Raw genomic sequence first — 20,598 nt, forward strand, 5'->3', positions numbered from 1 at the left:
CAGAACCCTCTAACACTACGCTGGCTGCCTTCAAGTCTCCAACACCATCACACCAGTGTGTACTCCTTTGCACCTCTAATGTGTTATATTTACCCTTGGCATTAAGTCACAGTTGGGCTGTAACTCCATCCTCATGTTGTTTCAAGTACTTTCAACTGAGAAAAGAAACCATTATAATATTACCCTACAGAGGTCCCAGAGGAGGACCAAGTGAAGCACAATGCAGTACGACTCAATCAATGTAGAGAGTTCTGAGCAATGTGGGTAAAAGTCATGGGCTGCATCACCTGCAAGGAGGACAAGCAGTGATCAGTGCTTGCTGTGCTGTTGACAATGTACACCTTGAGGTACACCTTGAATCTTCCTGGGGTCTTTGCATTCTGAGGAAAATGTGACTGTCGTTCCTCTGTTACTAAATTTGATTTAGACCTCATAACATTTGTAAAGTAAATACACACTGGGTGACTGGGTGTTGCCGTTCAGAGTACTTTGTCTGTCCTCCTTCTTTATTCTCTAAATCAGAAATGTCAAAGGGATGGCTTAACAGAGGAGAATTAATAATATCTATAACTTTTCAGCCTCTTAGAAATGCCAGCGAAGAAACTTTTTTTTTCTTACTTTTCTTTTACTGAAAGGCAAGTGGATTCTCCATTTTTAATTGTAGAATTCTTATGTGCCTAACCACATAGTACAGCAGTAAAAAACAAACTAAAAAAAATGGAAAAGCCTGCATCATCAGCCTTTGTTACAGAGATATGCTGTCAGCATTTCTTTTTCAGTATTTTATGTAATGACAGAATTTTTTCACTGTTGTTATATAATGTTTGAAATATGGAGACTAGCCAAGGTCACTCCTCTATTGTGAAAGGCACCGTCCTATCTGCCAGATGATTTAATAGCTAATGAGATCATATTCCTATGTCTTCAACTGTTGCCGTCATGATTTTGCAAAAATGAAGTATGAAGTCCTTTCTGCATCTGGCATCTCTTTTGATGTGGATCTAACTGCTGAGGGACTGAACTGAACTGAATGTTTCAAGAAAGCCAATTTACTCAGCTGGTCGCAGAGCCTTTGACCTCAATAGTGGAACTTGGCAAATCAATGAATACTCTTATGTTTAGTGTTCTGTCAAGAATTGTGAAAAAGCTCTGTAAACCATAGATCCTTCTGCAAAATACTAGTTTGTAGTTTAAACATTAGTCTTTCTTCAGAGGCCAATGAGGCTAGTTAATTAAGCCTGAGGGGTTATGAACTGTTGGCAGTTAATAAGTCATAAAATTCTTCCATAAAACAGGATGCTAGATTCCATCACTGAGGCAAGGAGTACAAAGAGCCGGTGTATAAATATCTAATTGTACAAAAGGACTGGGATTTCTCAATGACTGCTCATCTGGAGTCTCCAGGGCACGCTCGCTATGGTTTCCTGATTTTTAGAAGCCAGTTTAAAAAATGAGTGCATTAAAGAGTAATTTGCCTGAAAGTTCAGGAAGTATGGGGTGGTGAAGGGAGGGGGAAAGGAAAAGACAAAAGGAGGGCAAGGGAGAGGGAGAGAAACTGAGAGAGAGAGAGGAGGGGGGTGTAAAAGAAAGCAGAACTGAGCTCTCTACACTGAGTTGGACATTATTACATTTGTCATCTGTTTTCTTTCTCCTTTAGGATGTTCACCATGGCAACGGTACACAGCAGGCTTTTTATGCTGACCCCAGCATCCTGTATGTTTCCCTCCATCGCTATGATGAAGGCAACTTCTTCCCTGGCAGTGGAGCCCCAAATGAGGTTAGGTTTATTTCTTTAGAGCCCCATTTTTATTTGTATCTTTCAGGTAATTGCTTTGCATGATTACCCCTAATTTTCTTGTCCTTCTCTGGTTCTTTAAATTACACCAGATTACCAAATTGTCCACTGGGAGCAGGGGACCAGTAGAGAACAAGTGCATAACCCAGAGCAGTCCTTGTCAAACAAGGCTAGGCTGATCTGACATGTTGTTTGATGTTTGTTTCTAAAGCACATTTGAGAATTTTTTTCCCTTTCTCTCTCTCTTTTCCTCCTCCTTTTTCCTCTTTTTTTCCACTCCTTTTAGCATTTTATTCCTCTTTTTCAGGTTGGAAGTGGCCCTGGTGAAGGGTATAACATAAATATCGCTTGGACAGGTGGCTTGGACCCCCCTATGGGTGATGTTGAGTATCTCGCAGCATTCAGGTTGGTACCTTTAAAAGTTTTGAAAACTAGTTGTAGAGCATAAGCACATAAGAGCTAATGTAATACTGAAAGTAAGGAGAATGACCTATGGTGAAATGAACTTAATTCTGGTATCCCAGTATATGAGAGTTTAGTAAATAATGTAAAAGGATAATTTAATTGTTGTGATCATCCATGCAGAATTAACAATAATTTCTAGTTACTAATTGGTCACTGTTTTTTTTCCTTAAAAAATGACTACCTATAACATTTGAATACAAGTATTTACACCAGGCAGAAGAAGATTGCTGTTCACATTCACATTGATTGCAGTTACATGCCAGTAGAGCAGATAGAAAGTAATGTGAAGTATGGCCCAAATCCAGTGTCTCTCATTCACTTAAAAGACTCATGATGCTCACAGATTTGAGCATTAGCTTTTTCTGTGAATTTTGGTAAAGTAATTATTTACCTAAAAGTAAATAATTGTGAAATATCACAGTAAGAATGATAGGAAATGTTGCATGCTCTATTTCTCTTCACTTTCAATAGCTAATTCTAATGAAATTTTATCCTTTCATAGGTGATGCATCATAATATTTAGTGTTATTTTCATGGGACCAGAGAAGAGAAAAGTAGTTTAAAACACAGTCTTTTAGAGTTTCAGTAGTCCTGTCTTACATACACCATTTCCTTTCATTGTAATGCAGTTTAATCGAAGGATTTAGTGAGCAACTTACCTTTCGAGACTGGGCAAATGCTACATATTTGTAAGGAGGTTTTCATTTAGTAGAAAATGGTATGCAGGAAAGACAATGAGACAACCAACATGTATCTCCAATCTCTTTTAAGATATTTAGTTTGAAGTAGTGCATTTATCAGAATATCCCACTTGTTGTGGAAAAGGTTCTAATTGTATTTCCATTTGCCTGTATTTAAGAAAGAGTCTAAACAAATAGTAAGTGGCAGGCTCCAAATTTCCTACACTTCAGTATTGCCTCAAGCTCTTTCCAGGATACATCTTATTCTTTGATGAGATTTTCATATAGGTTAAGGAACTGGATGGTTCAAATAACTGGTATTATTGTCTGATATTAATATATTTGGTATTTCCACCCCAACATTCTTGATTTGGATCCAAACTGTTCCACTAATGATAGAGGTAATGTGGCCATCTATTTATGCAGAGAATGGTGGTTGCAGCTTATTCAACAGAAGACTCACATAACTTGAACTGTAACCATAATTGGTACCACTGCTATCCTGATGGCAAATACATGGGCTTAATAATACATTTACAAATACGAACTTCACAGTTCTGTTTTAAGGCACACTAGTAAATAGTTTGGAGCAGCTAATATTGCTGCTGTGCCTATTACTCCAGAATTAGAGGGAATTTCAATCTCTATGCCTAAGCAAAGCAGCACTATTTCTGTGAAATAAGGAAAATAAAATTCATGTAAGCTACTACACACTGACTAACCATGTGCAGACATACACTTAATTGTAATTATTATATTTTTAAGTCACATAAATTCAAAATAAAGCTTAGGATTTCCCTTTAGTAAATTGCTGATGGTGAAAAATGTAATGCTGCTATTTGAAATGCATCCATTTAACTGTGTAATTAATTTTGTAATTAATGTGAAAATTACACATTGTGTTAAATAGCCAATTGCCTTTATTTTTTTTTTAAGAATTATAATATCCTTGCTTGATTACAATAGATACTGCTGTTTTCTTTTTCTCCAAACAAGTATCAGCAACAGGAAATGTTTCCTTACCTCTCAGCCCCTTTTGTGCCCTCTGTAGGGCTTATTGATATGGATTAGTATGACTGGTATGATGGTTTCGAGTGGGGATCAATGAAGCAAACAGCATGGAAATTTGAAGGGTGAATACAAAAATTTGTGAAGTACGTGGGATAGACCAGTAGCTATTTTCTATGCATCTAGTCTGAATGGTAGGTAAATTTACAACTCCTCGTAGACACCTTATCCGTGGACCAGAATCTATCCCTGCTATTATCCAAAGTGTCACACATAATGTAGCCTGAGTTCTCAGTTTGACCAGAACAGAATTGTGAGACAGTAGTCAGGCAAGAGAGACCCACAGTTTATCCTTTAGCCACAGATAGAAAGGAAGGTACAGTCTTGGAGAAAATGAACAGAAGAGTTGGTAAAATATCCCAGCAAGTCAGCTGTTGTTCTGGAATTTTGACCTGCAATCAGTTTTTAAGAAAATAAGTGGGTTTCATAGAAAGGAAAATATTGATTTTTTATTAAATTACTTTGTTTTATAGACAGACTTACAGACAAGATCTGAACTAAGGGGTGGAAAAAAGGTTGAACATCTTCAATTTTAAGAGAAAAATAAGGGACATCATACCTAGACTCCAGTACACAGAGAGGTTACTCAGTATTTAGTCCCTAATGAAGGCAGGAATGGGTGTTGGTGAAGGTCCTGTCCCTTGTAATCAAGGTGTAAGTTTGCAGATGAGTGCAACCTGTTTGGAGAGAAGCCAAGGCTTTCTGCTTATGGGCAGCCTCCAGAGCTTAATCCTTTGAGTTCTTAGGAACTGAGAAATTTGCATTAAAATAATCTGAAAATCCCTAGGGGGTGCACATAGCTTTCACCTTCTCACCAGCAGAGCCCTTATTTCATCCCAGAATTGCACCCAGCACATATTCGAAGTGTCACCAGCCTTGACACTAAGTAACTTGTTACTGCTTGATTGACTGTCAAATTTCACAGCAGAAATCCTTCTGAATGATAATGTCCACAGAAAAAAAGACCAAAGCTTTTTTTCTGTCTCTAGAGTTCAGCTCATAATCAGGTATTATACATGACAATGTGTTTGATATCAGGTATATTGTTCTTAGGCCAGAATATATTTGTAGAAGAGTGTAAGCATTTACACATCTACATATATATACATGCAGGTAGCGGAATATTAGTTATTTTCCACTGCATAAAATCACTAGATAAATCTATTTTCAGTAAATCCTTTTAGGACTGAATAATGTTGAGCATCACTCTTCCTTCAAACTGTTCGAGAAAGTATTTCTATTTATTCAGGAAAAAAACAACTTTCAGTTTAAAAAAATGAAGAAAATGTGAAGGCATAATACAGAGTAGTCACTTCAAAGGCATGCTGAGTGAGTGGCTGCACTGGGACTATCGTGGAGAATAGCAAAAATAATGATGCTGGTTTGTGTCTGCCATTTTGATTTCAGTGCTACATGAAGAGTTTATTGTATTTTTGAACTAACTCTATGGCAAAATCAAACGTAAATGGCTCTAGCCAATTTTAAGATGAAGACTGCTCATTCATTTATAAAAGAATATGTTTTAATTTCTCTTCCATTTGTACTAAGAAGATGAGTTTGCTCATGTTAACTACAAGGAGGTAGTAGAAAATGTAGGAGAGAGAAGTCTCTGCATAATGAAAAGTGCAGTAATCAAATCACTATACCATTTAATTGTGCCAGAAAAGTGTTGTTTGATGTTTACCATAGTTAAGCAATTGGTATAGCTACGGAAATCCTTGAAATAATGACATTTTTTTTAAGTGCAGGCCTCTCTTTTCTCCTAAGATAACAAAAAGGCACAGCTCTTTCACATTACTTTCAAGGCCTGGAGTATCCCTCTGGAGAGTTTGTTTCATCATTTACTTCCACCTATTCAAGTTAAATTTGCTTTAATCTCTTTGAAAGCAATAGGAGATGGTGGCTATTTTCTAAGAGGATGATTTTACACTCGAGTTTATGAGGATGTAATCCGCTCTCTTCTGCCAACAGTTATAGAAAAAATAAGAGCAATGGGTGACTAGTAATGTTCAAATAATTATTTTCATGAGCTCCACATTATACCAGATGTGCTCAGTAAAACAGGCAGCAGACAGAGGCTCAGGTCTGTTTTGTACATGCACATGTGTCTATGTGTGTACTTGGAGTTTACAGAGGGCAGGAGAGCTTTCCATAGAGTAGAATACAGAAGATACAGGAGGCAGTGGAAACAAATGTGAGTGTTGAGAAGAGTGAGGGAGAAGCAAGAGAGAGAAGGAAACTGAAGTGTGCCTTCCAACCACTTTGCACTGCTTTTGTTCAAAAAAATAGTTGTAAATTTGGCTTAACCAGCCAGTATGCTTTGGTTGCTTTGCACTACTCCAGAGTAACATAAAACATCCGCAGCATATCAATGAACATGGCCATGAGAACTTGCATAAAATGAAACATATATGTATGTATGATTCTTGGAATGATTAGAAACACTGTATGATAATATGATTTTTTAGCAGTCACGTGTTTGATTTTAATTTAAGAGGGTGACCAAATTAAAAAGAAATAGGTGCCATTAAGGCAGAGTTAAAGATTAACTATATCTACGATTTAATTTAAAACATAGCACAACATTTGTAATTACCTGCAAATATAATTTTAAACAAAGAAAGTTCAAGATTAAAATCATACTTGAAACCACGTGTTAAAATGTAAAAATGAAAGAAAATTAAGGTGTGCAGAAAATCTTCACCCTGTCTTGCAGTTCTCAGTGTTTGGTTTGGGAGAAAATAAATACATCTAAAACTGTTTGTATTCTAAGGTCTCAAAAATATTAACAAAAATATTAATTGTCATCTTGAGGCCATACAGGGCATAGTTAAGGTTATTTGAGAGACTTCATTGATGTATATCAACCCTTCTTTTTTCCTTAGTTTTGTATTTCTGGATCTGGTGACATTTAATTTTGACATTTCAAATTAAAAACTTTGTAAATGTACTTTTGTTGTTTTCAAATACATTGTCTTTGTTAACTCTGTTTCAGTATGGATACTAAATTTTCTTTACCATTTAAGTTACACTTTAATACCCTAAGAAGAACACTATATTTCTATATTTTTCTTATGCTTTTTCATTTAAGTTTGCATAGCTAGCCTATATTTTTATAAATTAAATTAATTTTCTTGTAAATTCTACTTTTATAACTTTTTGTTCAGTGAGGAATTGGAGATAACTTCAAGAAGTTTCATGTATCCTGTTGATATTGAATTTCATGGTCTTAAGTATGTGTGTCTGAAAAACAAAAATTCTTTATTTAGCTCAAATCACTACTCTTCCACTTTCATTAAATGTCCATTTGTTTAGGTACTACATGTGTAGATGAAACCTATTCACATTATTATTTTAAATACCTTCGTATCATCTCTGTCATGTCCTTTCCTATTTTTCTTCTTTCAAAATACAGTGTTTCTAGTCTTTTTCAATCTGTCTTTGTTTAGAAATGTATTCAGTTGCCAGATAATTTTAATTGCTTATCTCTGAGGCTTGGCTATTTTCTGGAAATGAGCTAAATGCACCACATGAGGGCGAACCATCGATTTATATTATTTTGAATATTATTATGGCTATTTTGACATCACTGCTCTGCAATATTGTATAACTCTCTGACTGAGTAGAAACCTTGGTTTCTGATAAACATAGCAAAAGAATGTAGAAGACAAAATTCAGCATTTTTTCCTAACTGTACCTAACTGTTTGAAGTGAGTCATAGTACAATGGTATATTGTGATGTTTAATGAATTCCACCAAGAATAGCTTTTGAGAATAAAGTTCTTTCAAACAATGATTCTAAATACCCATAATTTAATGCTATTAATTTTTTATGACTGTAATATCTAGAGGCTGCTGCTGAGGCTATATTGTAGCTAGACTGCATCTAAAAAATATGGTAAGACTCAGCTTCTGATTCAAATGTTTGATAATGTTTGGTATCTCTTCAAAGAGATGAAAAGACAAAAGTATGGGAGGGAGGAAAAAAAAGCCAAGTGAGCTGCTCAGCCTCGTGAGTCAATAAAAGAACTAGAAGTAGACTGTGCTAACATCTTTAGAACTTTAATCTATTGTGTTATCGGTGAACTCCATTTGCAGTAGCCTCAAACTAGCAAAATGCCATGTTTATCTTTACTAATGGAAACTAATTATTTCTCAATATATTGCTTTGTAATAACTGGTAAAGATTATTCCAGCTGTAGTTCTCTCTCTCATCTGTTTGTTGACATCAATATGTTCAGCATTTCATTGTGTAAAGAGGAAGGCAGAATCTCTGTCCTACGTAGGACAGGTAGCTAATGATTTACACAAATGGAAATGGACATCATTGAGAGTGCTAGTTATCCACAGTCCTTGTGCATTGTCAAGGGCAATGCTTTTGTGAAGAAAAATTATGGGTGAGCAGAACACAGTCATGGAAGCTCTAGGAAATATAAACAGTAGTTTCTGTGTGGATGTATATAGTTTGCTTTCAGTCACCCACGGCATTCTGCAGAGTTATAAGTTACAGTTTCAATCAGTTTTTCATTTCTGACCTTGTTGACTTCTACCAAGTGTCTTTAAAAGATGCACATTTCAACCAGAGATGTCTTTTCCCTTCTGCCATAGAACATGTCTTAGGAGAATTCCAATAAAGGTATACCAAACAGCTATAGAAAGGTAACTTAAGAGTATCTGAGCAATTTCTTTTGAAGAAGTTTGAAGAAGGCACAAGTTTGCTTGAAATATTATTTAAAATATCTGTTATAATTTTCATATATAAATATTTCATAGTCCTGATGATTTGTGATTTTAGAATATTTTCTGGGTGTGATGGGGAAGGTTTTGTAATAATCGTAAATTTTCATGCTTTTTTTCTTGTCTTGACAAATGTTTTGAGCATTGAGATTATTAGTATCATGGGGATGGGGACAGAGTCCTTAGGAAATGGAGAAGCAGAGTTAAAAGCATTTGAAATACTGGTATAAACAGCTTTTCAACATTTTTTTATACTTCAAAGTTCACAATAAAACTAAAACTGGCAACAGTGTTTATACCCTGTGACCTCTTGTTCTTCCTACTTCTTTATTTTTATTTGGAAAATCTAACTTCTGACTAAAATACCCTAAATTTTCACCTTTTCTGTACCAGGATTTTTAAAACTGTATATGACGCTCCTTTCATTCACTGGAACTCAGAAGTGAAACCTTTCGTTACAGAAATTAATTAGTGTTGGCTTACTTTTCTACAGATGCAATTTCTTTTATTGACATGGCAGACTAGGGGGTGGAGGAGAAAGGATAATAAAATATGGCATGTGTCAGGTTTATGTGGTTCAGGTTAAAAACTATTTGATTAAAACCCCAAGTCATACATGATCTGTAGTTTCAAAGTACTGAAAAATATCTGAACTCTTTTCCAATATAACCATTTTCCAATTTTTGTTAACCCAGACAGATGAAAGAATAGAGGTGTGTGGATAAAGATTTGCCATATTGTCAAGTACTTTGATGGAAAGGTGAGAAATATCACCAAAAACATCCTGGAAGAAATTAAGTGCAGCAATAATGCGCAAGATATTTTTATCCTAAAATTTAAAATATCTGCGGCATTTAAATGGAGATAAATTTCAGGTCTGAATTAAAAGTTCCACAGCAACACTGAGTGTTTGTGTAGATGTCCAGCCCCAATTTAAATTTTGTTGCTTTATAATAACTTATGAGAACTAGACTGTAGCCTGTAAAAAATATCCACATGTTCTCTGCTGGAACAGCTCCAGACTGTAACAGAACCACTAGATTGCACCCTGGTGCTTTATGTATTGTTTAATTGTTTTCCTTTGGTGAATATTTTTATTAAAAGCCCATTATCCAGAATCAGACAGAAGTGTTGTTTCAAGAACAGCAGAAACAGAGGCCTTTCAGCTACACAGTTCTTATTCATGCTTTATTTAACCATCTTAGCTAATGAGACCTCCACTATTATTCTTTTAATTCTTAGAGAAGAAAAAGAAATGCAAGTTTTTATTTTGATCCTTTCAAACATAAATTGGACTGCAGAGAAGTGTTGTGAGGTCATGTGTACTCACACACCTGTGTCTCAGTGTTAATTTGCATGTGTACATCCAAGGCATATCTGTGCTTAAAGATGTTCTCATGCTTTTGCACAAATAATTCCTTGGAGATATTTTTTTATCCTAAAGATTTTGTGTACCTGTGCTACACTTTGCCCATAATGTAATTGCATGAAAGGAATAAGTATTTTTCATAGAAAAAAAATATTCTAGCAATTAAAGCTCCAGTAATTCTGAAGAAAAATAGAAAATCAGGCAAGAGTCAGATTTTGAAATCCTGAATTATGCTGAATAGCACTGTACTCAGTGCTGCAAGATGTTATGAGGGTTCTTGTTACTAGATACTGTTGGAGCCCCAGCCAAGTATTTAATTACTTTTTAAAGTCAGCTTTTGGTCTTCTGGAGAGAAGTTTCAAACTATGAAAACATAAATGTCTCAAAAATAGATATCTGTGAATAAGTTCAGGGAGGTCTATGACTCATGATTATATGGTTTTAACAATACTGCTTGGGCCAAGAGTAATCCCATTAAATCAGTGCAGCTTCTTGAACAGCAAGTTGTTACCCAGTGTGAAGGAATCCATCAGACTTCAAGCTCTGAGATATTAATTGTTTCTTTCAGGCAACATAAGAAAAATTCTCAGAGTGATGTGCCATTGTATATATTTTTTTCAGGCAAACTGGAGTCTTTGTCTTGTGATCACGTTTACTAGGGTCAGGATTTAGAAGTAAATTGATTATTTGGGTCATTAGCTTATGCAGGTCTCAGTCGTGCACACCAACATAATTCATAGCTAAGATACAGAGTTGTTACTTATACAAAATAGTAGCTTCTTGCAAAAATTACTGTTAAAAGAGTTTGTGAAATCAGAGGCTCTTCACCAAGTACATGTGGCAGGATCTTATCTTAGGTACTGTGACTACATTTAACCTAATTAAGCAATCAAATCTTTAAGACTATATACAAGCAGTTTCAAGAGTTGTTATACCTTGAAACAAACTAAGCTTTGGAAGTATATAATTAGCTGATTTATATGTTTACCTACCACAAGCTTTCTTCTGATATTTATATCAGCAGTTAAAATAAAGTTACCAAAATTATTAATTTATATTAAAAAAATGAAAAATGAAACCAAACAAATTACAGTGCAGTATAAACCAGGTTGAATAGCTATGTCTGGGATGCATTTCTCCTGTGCCATGCATAGGAGTGTACATGCTTATCAGAAGATACATGGTGGAGGGCTGAAGGGAAAGATGCAGCTAATTTGGTTCTTTTTCTCCCTGTCAGTAAATTGACTGGAGTCTGGTGCTTTGTCCCTCCTATGCAGGGACTACATTACTAAAGCAGAGATGACTAAAGACAGCAGTTCCAGTAAGCAGGAACTGTGGTTATGACATCTGATTTTCTTCTAAACTGGAACAAAACCAAAACTATTTGAAAGCTTCCAAGAAAACAACTAAGTTTGTGTTTCAAACCCTTTTGTGACAATGTTAGTCTCTAACCTCATGGTGAGGACATCACCCTAGGAAGCTAGAAAATCTTAAGTGAAAAACCCTAACCCTTTGGAATTGGACTTGGCCTTAAGTTGCACCAGGGGAGGTTCAGATCAAATATTATGAAAAAAAATCACTTAATTAGTGGTTTGACATTGGAATAAGTTGCCCAGGGAGGTGGTGGAGTCACCATCTCTGGAACTGTTCAGGAGGTGTCTGGATACGGCACTTGGGGGATATGTTTTAGGGGTGATTATGGCGCTGCTGGGTTGATGGTTGGGCTACCTGGTCTTTAAGGTCTCTTCTAACTTTGATGATTCTGTGATAGCGTGAAAGATTGAAGACAATTTCTTGTCCCCCATTCTTACAAATTAGTGACTTGAACCTGAGCTCATCACATCTGAAGTTAATGCCTTTGCAATCAGATTATTTGGAATGTTTTGGGGTTTTTTTTCTGCATACTTACAAGAAGTCTCCCTCTAAAATATATCAAAGATATGTACATATACAAAGAGATTATGTTTTAGTAAAAGAGTACATTGCTTGAAAAAGTTACTGGTCTAGTCCTGAATTATTAGGCTAATGGAAGAGTAGGGGCTAATTACCACCCTATCCAATCCAACCCTCCTACTTGCCCAACCAAGATGTTTGCAGATTAAGAATATATTGTTAAACTTCAGCAAATACTTCGTTTTCTGTGCCACAGGGACTTCTCATTCCTCATGCTTCATTAACATCTGCCTCAATTTCTATGTGATGAACTCTATGGAAACACATCCCCTTTGGATCTGAAAATGCCAGTTTATTATCTGCTCATTTGCCTCATTTTGTTCTAAAAAGAAAAAGTATTTCAAAAAGTTGCCCATCATTTTCAATGTAATTTTTATAAGAGACTGCAAACAAAGACAGCAAAAGAAATGCTGTTTGTAATAGCTTCAAGAGTAATTTCCAAATAAGCAAGGAGGCAGTGATTATTTTCACTTTGTACAATCAGATGTGCCACTGCTAAGTATTAACTGCCCCTGAGAGTAAAAACATGCCGTGAATGAGTGTTTTTCAGCCCATTTTGATTTTCTCTGTGTTAAGTTCAGTCATTGGCCACTATGTGAAAAATCAGTGAACAAACCCAGAATTTTTTATGTTGTCTTTTGTGGTCTTGCCAAGCAAATCTAAGAGCTTTCAAATATTGGAAATATTTTTCCAGTAGTACTAAACAGTATAAATAATGTTCCAAGGCTGCAAATACTCTCCCTCCCTTCACGTTTCTCTCTTGGAGTCATAATTTGACCATTCACAAGATCCTTCACAGCATCCGTAAAGCCCCTTTTCTTCCCACACCTCTGTCGTATGCCTCGGATCACAAAGTTGCTCCTCATCTGCTCTTCTCAAACTCTTTTGCTTGTCACCAGGCCCTCATTCTTTTTATCATTTGATCTACCTGAGACACAAGCTTTTCTGTTCTCTTATATGTCCATTTATCTTTGAGTGTACAGATTGCTTTTTGTTCTACGGTTCTGTTCTAGACCTTCTCCAAAATAGCATCTCAGCCTTCCTCTGAAACCACTCTTAGCATGAACCCCTCCTGGGACAAAACTCATAGTCTAGATTTTACCCTCATTATTCTTAGCTTGTATGTCATCCACTTTTATTTACCCTAATGGTCTTTTTCTTGAAAATTCATCCTTCTCTCACTTCTGGACTTGGTAGTCTCCGGCTTCCACCCAACATTTCAAGTAGCTCCTTTAACTTGTTTTTTGTAATCAGTATTTTCCTACTTGATCTTTCTTCAGTGATTCCATGGTGTTCTACTTTTGGTCTTGGTCCCCTCTCCTGCTTCTTTGTGGTTGTCTAGAGGACAGTTCATCCACAATGCCAATCCTATTATTGTTTGTCAACAAAATGCTTTTCTGTTCTAGATATGTCTCCTCTGTACATCAGGAAATTTTATAGTAATTATATGATATACTAATTGAGGAAATCTGCATTTAGTTCAATCTCAGCCTTACCAAACTTTTACCCCCAAACCGTTACTACTATAGGCAAAACCATTTTTGTGCCTGTCAGTCAGGCAAGTTCTTGTGTTACCTTTGACCTTCTCTGTTGGAAGTCACAACACAGCAATGTCTGAATTTTGCAAATTCTTTCTGCAGCACGTCTTTGAAATACAGAATATATTATCATTCCAACCAGCTAAAGTGATTTCTGATTTTCAGCCTTTTTGTTTATTATTGCAATGTCATTCTTAGAATGCTCCTATGAATTTCATTTTACATATCATGATACCAGGTACAGGTTTTCTGCTTTTTTGTGTGATAATGCTCATACTTGCAGTATATTCTCATAAACAGCTACAAGGCTCCTTCATTAGCTTCCTTGAAATCTTTTATTGCACTTCTATTTTGCTATATTGCCTCACATAAAATGGTACAGTAAATTCCTATACTGCTAAGATGGCTTCTGTTTTTCTGGCATGTACCACTTCTGCCCATAGTTCAGCAAGTCCCCATAGTCTGAATGACAGGAAGCTGAACATGAGCCAGCAGTATGCCCAGGTAGCCAAGAAGGCCAGTGGCATTCTGGCCTGTATCAGGAATAGTGTGGCTAGCAGGACCAAGGAAGTGATTTTGCCCCTGTACTTAGCACTAGTTAGGTTGCACCTGTTCTGTTCTGGGCCCCTCAGTTTAGGAAGGATATTGAAATGCTGGAGCGTGTCCAAAGAAGGGCAGTGAGGCTGGTGAAGGGACTGGAGCACAAGCCCTGTGAGGAGTGGCTGAGGGAGCTGGGGTTGTTCAGCCTGGAGAAGAGGAGGCTCAGGGGAGACCTCATCACTCTCTACAACTCCCTGAAAGGAGGTTGTAGCCAGGTGGGGGTTGGTCTCTTCTCCCAGGCAACCAGCAGTAGGACGAGAGGGCACAGTCTTAAGCTGTGCCAGGGGAGGTTTAGGTTGGATATTAGAAAGAAATTCTTTACAGAGAGAATGATCAGACACTGGAATGGTTTACCCAGGGAGATGGTGGAATCACTGTCTCTGGAGGAATTTAAGAAGAGACTGGACGTGGCACTTAGTGCCACAGTCTGGTTGACAAGGCGGCGTTGGGTCATAGGCTGGACTCAATGATCTCAAAGGTCTTTTCCAACCTAGTTGCTTCTGTGATTCCGTAATTCTGTGATAGAGTACAAAGACATGAGCTATCTTTTTATTGATTCTGTGCAGTGTCTTATGCCGTGGGTTTTGGTTCATGACGGTACGTCCAATGCACTGTACTAATATAAATGTTTGTATTATTAAAGAGAATATTAAGATGTAAGGGTTAAGAGGTTAATATAGGAGATATAGGTTCCTCTCCCCCTCTCATGTTGCATGAGAGGTATACAGCCCCAATAGTGGTGACACTGGCTGCATATGAGACATGGGGTGGTACGAGGTGGTGCACTGGAGGGGGACCAGGGCTAGAACCAGGCTGGAATCAGGTTCTCTGATCTCATGGAAAAGTGAGTGTCTTCCCAGGGCTTGAAAAAGGGAAATAGATGAAGGGATTAAGTCCTCTAGCCCAGATGTCTTTTATGCAAATTTTACTGACCAAAATTTATTTAGAACATGAGGGCACAGACCTGTATTCTGGAGCTGTTTTTCAGTTCCAGAAGTATGCTACTGGTAGGATTCAGTCCTTCCCAAATATGCTTTCGAAGTGTGATCCACCCTCTCCTAAGGGTCCGTCCATCTCAGAAGCACAGACATCACTCAGCATTATGATCTCATGAAGCCCATGAGCACATATCTTGTTGACATCTGAGGAAACATGATGATTATCAACAAAATGTAGGGCCTGTTATACACTGTATCACTTCACACACAATGAGGTTATTAAGGCTTAATTACATAAGAAACAATATACATGTTTTGCAAGCTTGTAGAATGTCACTTGCAGAAGTTATGCAAGATACAAGAGTTTCCTAAGTTTCTATTATACTTTTATTTCCAGCAGCATTCTTTGACAAACTAAATAAATTACTGGATGTATTGGACCTCTGAGGCTTGGGGCAAAGAATGGAAAAATTATTTACAAAAGCTTGAAAATATTTAATCACTAGAGGCAGGGGGCAACTGTGTTTTAATTAGCAGTTCCTCAGGCCATTGGCTGACTGGAGGCTTTCTCAAACAACCACACAAACGCACTGAATAGCTGTTTGCCAGCCTTAGGGTCAGGCCTGAGATGAAACAGATAAGATAATTGGCTCTAATGAAATCCAGAAGGCCTTGGCTTTCTTGTTTGAGCTTGGATTTGAAAAGTGCGTGTGGAAGTGAGGCTTAATTCAAACCAGTCCTGAACTAGGCCCGTTTTTCAGTGACTTTGATATTGTTTGAAGTTCTGAAAGTGTTCGCCACACCACTAGCCTGCTGGGCTGGGCCTCCCCGGTCACCTTAATTACTGAGCTTTATTGCTGACTTTACTACACAGGAAAGGAGCCATTATATGTTCCATCAACATCAGCTCTCCTCAGATTGGAGGAAAGGGCAGGGTGAAAGGCCACTGTAGGAAGGCAAAAACTTCACTTTGAGGTAGTCAGATCATTTACCCGTGTTAAATTTCACTGTGCTATGTGTGTACATTCCTCACAACACAGAAGCCCAATTTCCATTTTTTTTAGCAAGTGATTACTTTTCAAAACATTTTGTTTGTGTCTGATTAGCAGAAGGGGACATTTATTCTTAGAGGTGGAAAGAAAGCAAGTTGTAACAAACGCCTAATTAATCATCACAGGGGAAAGAAATCTAGTTAAAAACTGTAATAAAGAGAAATTGTTCTTAATGCTTCTTTGAAGTGAGAATAAGTGAGGAAACCCCTATGGTGTGTTTGCAGACCTGACACCCTACAGAACCGACTCCTTACAACCAGCCTGATATCTTCAGGGTAACTTGTAACGTGCTCTCCAAAACCAGAAAAGCTCCTATGAAGTACTCTTAAGGGCAAGCAACAGTTGAGGTATTTTAGCAATGTTAGTTGTGAATTATTCGCTTCAGGATAATTGCTTTCAGAATTTGGTCCTAATCTCTTTAGCTGCTCCAGCTGGTGGTGCTGCTGGAAAAAAAGAAGCTGAACTTCTATGCATGAATTGGTTTTCAGATCTAGGCACACTGTAGCAGGAGAGAAGTCTCTCAGGCTTCAGCATCCATAGTTAGGGGCCACCGAGGTTCCTGGGAAGACTGCTCTTGGGAAATACAGGACGGATCCTGCAAATGCTTAGACAAATATATTTACATATTAATTTATTAGTAAGTTGGTTAGGCTACTAGCCTGAGTAAAGTTACACATGTGCATTTATGTTTGCAGATTGGGACTCCTGAGACTAATGAAAGCATATCATATTGGCAGATTTGTGCCAGATCCCATATTGCCAACACTAACACTTAATAAAAGAAATATTGATGAATATTAATTTCTAGTGAAGTTCAGATCAAGATACACAAACTTTTTTTTCCATGAACTCAGGAGGAAAATTAGAAACAAATGAAAAATCACTTCTGTTGCTGTCTACTCTGTGAGATTTTATTTTGGTTTTTATTTCCTTTGTTGGTATTTTTTTTGTTTGCTTGTACATTTTATGAGTTTTTGTTTGTTTGTTTTGTTTTCATGGAGCTAATATTTCTGTTTTTCTTAAATCCTTGAAAATATCTTGGATTCCTTCATAAAAATTAGAAAGATACATTCCTCAGAGTATTCAACCCTTTCCTTAAGGCAGCACTGTTTCCTATAGAAGGCTTCCATATTTGAGATAGTTCCACCTTGTGTTATTTTATAAATAAAATATATGCTATAATGCACATTTAGGTACATATAGCTGAAGATTTTTTAACACAAAGGACTCCTATTTAAGAACCCTCAAGTCTTATTATTTTTCTTCTCTTTCGTATAACCTGTCATTTTAGCATGTTTTATGTTAGTAGAATGGCAAATTGGTTATATGCTTTAAAGAGAAGGAGCAGGTTTTAATATTTTTATCAACATTTTGTGAAATTTTAACCTGTTAAACTGATAGCCGACATCACAGGGAGCTGGTTATATCTTGATGCATATTTTATTAGCACTAATGAATCTCTCTCTGAGTTGAGAAACTAATTTTAGAAATCATCATAATTCATTACAATTATCAGAAAACAGTAATTTCCCTTATAATACAAAAGATTGTTTTGTGAGAAAACAGTGATGTAGGTGTCATAGTGTGAGAGTATGAGAGTTCCTAAAAGCATTATTTCCAGATGAGCAGATGTTCTGCTCTTTATTAAGTTTGCTCACATTTTTAATAACAAAAAAAATGAGACAAAACCTTCTTTTTTTGATGCCATGCTTCCTAAGAGATAGGTTGGGCTATTAATCGTAGCCCATAATTGTAAATCATAATCCTTGTCTGACTGTAGTATCAACTGCATTCACATTTTTAGAGGCTAATGTGATAAAGAGGAGCATCTATGATGTTATAATAGTATTATAGTATACTGGAAAAGATTTTTTTTAACTAGGAGAAGTGCAATTATACAATCTATTCATGATTTAATGCATACCTTGCAGATATGCCTAATGATGTTTTTACCAGAAGAAATAGAATTATAAAATTTACTGGTGATTTAATTTGACCTTTGCACATCTGTCTATAAACTTTGTAAAGTAAAGCTTAGGCGGGTGATGTAAGTCAAGCAGAGGATAGTGATGGAGGAAGCATTTTATTGCAGAAAGAAATTCCCTGGATGCTTGAATCACTTATTTCCAAGGTTTTCGAGGAAGTACAATGCTTATTAGTAAAAAGAGTGGTGGTTTTTTGTTTGTTTGTTTGTTTTGGTGAGGAACTGATAGTTTCATAATTTTCACATTGCTTACAATTGCTTGTAAATCTTCAATTTAATAAAAGGAAGTGTCACAAAAATAAAGTACATAAAGTAACCATTATCTGATGTGATGGTGTTCTGTTGTGTATTTTCAAAACATATAGAGACCACGCAGCAAATCACTGGCTGAGCCAACAGTAAATGTTTGGCTTTGTTACTTTCATTAATTCCTGCATCTTTAAAATGACAGATTTAATAAAATGACTGTTAGATGTCATCTTTCTGTTTACCCATCTGCTCTCCTGTTGATGTTTTCATGTAGAAAATCCATATGCTTTCCTGTTAAAATTTAAAGGTAGATTTTGATTCTGCTTTTCATTATTATTCCTTTGTATCATTTTAGAATGTGTAAAGAGGAGGTAAATTGAACCACTTGGGTTCAGTAAGTCACTTTTTGATGCAACGACAATGACATACGTTTTAGCAGGACTGCATTCTGTTGTTCATTACCTGTTTTTTTACACTCTTTGATAAGAAGAGGGTAACTGGAAGATAAATACCATAAAGAACATTTAATTGGATGCTGGCTGCTTTACGTGTTTATATAATTATAGATTGCTTTCAGACATCTCTTACCGTGGTAAAGAATAGAGAGAGTTAATAAGGACATCACCTACCTAAGGTATATGCAAGACACTTTGACTGTGCCTTTTCATTGCTGTACTCAGTAATAACAGTATGAATAATTCACTGCAGAGAACTTTCACAGGGGATGCCATAGGTACATAATTCTTTTGACTGAGGAATTCAACTGGGATACATTTCTCATATCATGGCATATGCTGTATTCTCATAGATTACTTTTGTGTGATGTGGGAGATCAAAGGATTGTACTCCTATTTCCATGACTACAATAAACTTGAAAAGAACAAAAGGGAATAGTGGAGAATATTGCATAAAACCAATGGGAACTAATATGATTTGAAGAAAAGGACAGTTAAAATGAGGACAGCATGCTTCTTTATTGTTTTTGGTTTTAGTGTGAAGTATTGCACCTGCTTGTTAACAAGGTCAGATTTAGGATTAAGAAAAAACAGGGAGTGCTTTTAGTTGCATATTTTCTCCTAATAGCTCTGTTTCCTTAATTTAATTCATATGTACAGTATTCTGAAATAACTACAGTGATTGATAGTGCTGTAATAAAACACAGGAAAATACACATTCAATGTTTCTTTAAAAGACTTCCCATTGTATTCTATTTATTATCGTGCTAAAAATATTTTTAGCAGAAGCAAAATTCAATTCTAATAGTAACATGAAGCATTATTTTCAATTGTAGTCAACCCTATCCTTGATGTCTTAAAATATGGACTAATGATTCACAAATCTTAAGTTCAAAAACACGTTATTTTTTTACTTAATGGGAGCTACAGTTCCATTTTTTGTGGCATATTAGGTTGTGTAAAGATTGTGGAATCATCAAAGTGCAAAGTCCTGTATTGCCAATGCTGCTTATTTAAAATCTACATAATTATTGTTATAAGTTAATAAAACAGTATTTTCTGTTCAGATCAGACTATGACTTTTGCACTGAAAAAGCAGCAAAGTACAAGCCGTTGAGAGGAAACAGAAGGTTCAGCCTGCTGTGTAGAAAAAATTTGCATTAGTACCCTAAAGGAAAATGTGGAAGGCAGCCATACGTTTTCAGATCTCAGTTGAAAAATTTGATTATACAGATGTGATTCGCTTCTTTATGTCCTTTCTGCTCTGAACATGAAGAGAAATGACTTTATATTAGGAAAAAGAAGCTTGAATTCCTCTGCTCTCTACTCAGGACACCTTTTATGCCCCAGTGCCTTAAGACTGGATTGAGAATAGCATTAATGAAAGGCTTCCTGGAATGGTTTCTCTGTGGGAACTTTTAGCTTGAATGACTCAATAATATTGAAGAAGTTGCAGTTTTTGGCTTTCTCATTTCACACTGGGTTATGGCTAAAAATTAGCATATAAACAGAGATAAATTCGGATCAAATTAAAAAATACAGCCACGTCTCTGCAATGTAGGTGTCTGCATGTCAGCAAGGTGTCTGCTTTCCCATTGTGGAGCTCTGGATGACACAGCCAGCCCAACTGAGACAGCTGTGTGACTTGCCCTTAAGCAGGGATATGCACTTGTTTGAATAACTTTCTAGACTTCACTGTCTGTATTGACTAGACC

The 20,598-nt window shown here is 36.4% G+C and overlaps 1 protein-coding gene across 15 annotated transcripts in view; it reads left to right on the plus strand.

The window, feature by feature from the left end:
• HDAC9 (histone deacetylase 9) overlaps positions 1 to 20,598 on the plus strand; it is a 456,848-nt gene that overhangs the window by 361,290 nt on the left and 74,960 nt on the right. For 14 of the 15 annotated variants that reach the window (XR_003526976.1, XM_027639053.1, XM_027639054.1 and 11 more), the window contains 2 exons: positions 1,658 to 1,777; positions 2,103 to 2,200. Coding sequence is in view for 13 of the 15 variants with exons in the window: in XM_027639053.1 (XP_027494854.1) it covers positions 1,658 to 1,777; positions 2,103 to 2,200 (218 nt within the window). In the remaining 2 variants the exon portion in view is untranslated. Of the gene's footprint in view, positions 1 to 1,657; positions 1,778 to 2,102; positions 2,205 to 8,194; positions 8,208 to 20,598 lie in introns of those variants that run through there. The other variant, XR_003526977.1, reaches the window with a different exon arrangement.

The sequence above is a fragment of the Corapipo altera genome, unplaced genomic scaffold, assembly GCF_003945725.1.
Source record: "Corapipo altera isolate COAL_440 unplaced genomic scaffold, ASM394572v1 44, whole genome shotgun sequence".
Classification (NCBI taxonomy): Eukaryota; Metazoa; Chordata; class Aves; order Passeriformes; family Pipridae; genus Corapipo; species Corapipo altera.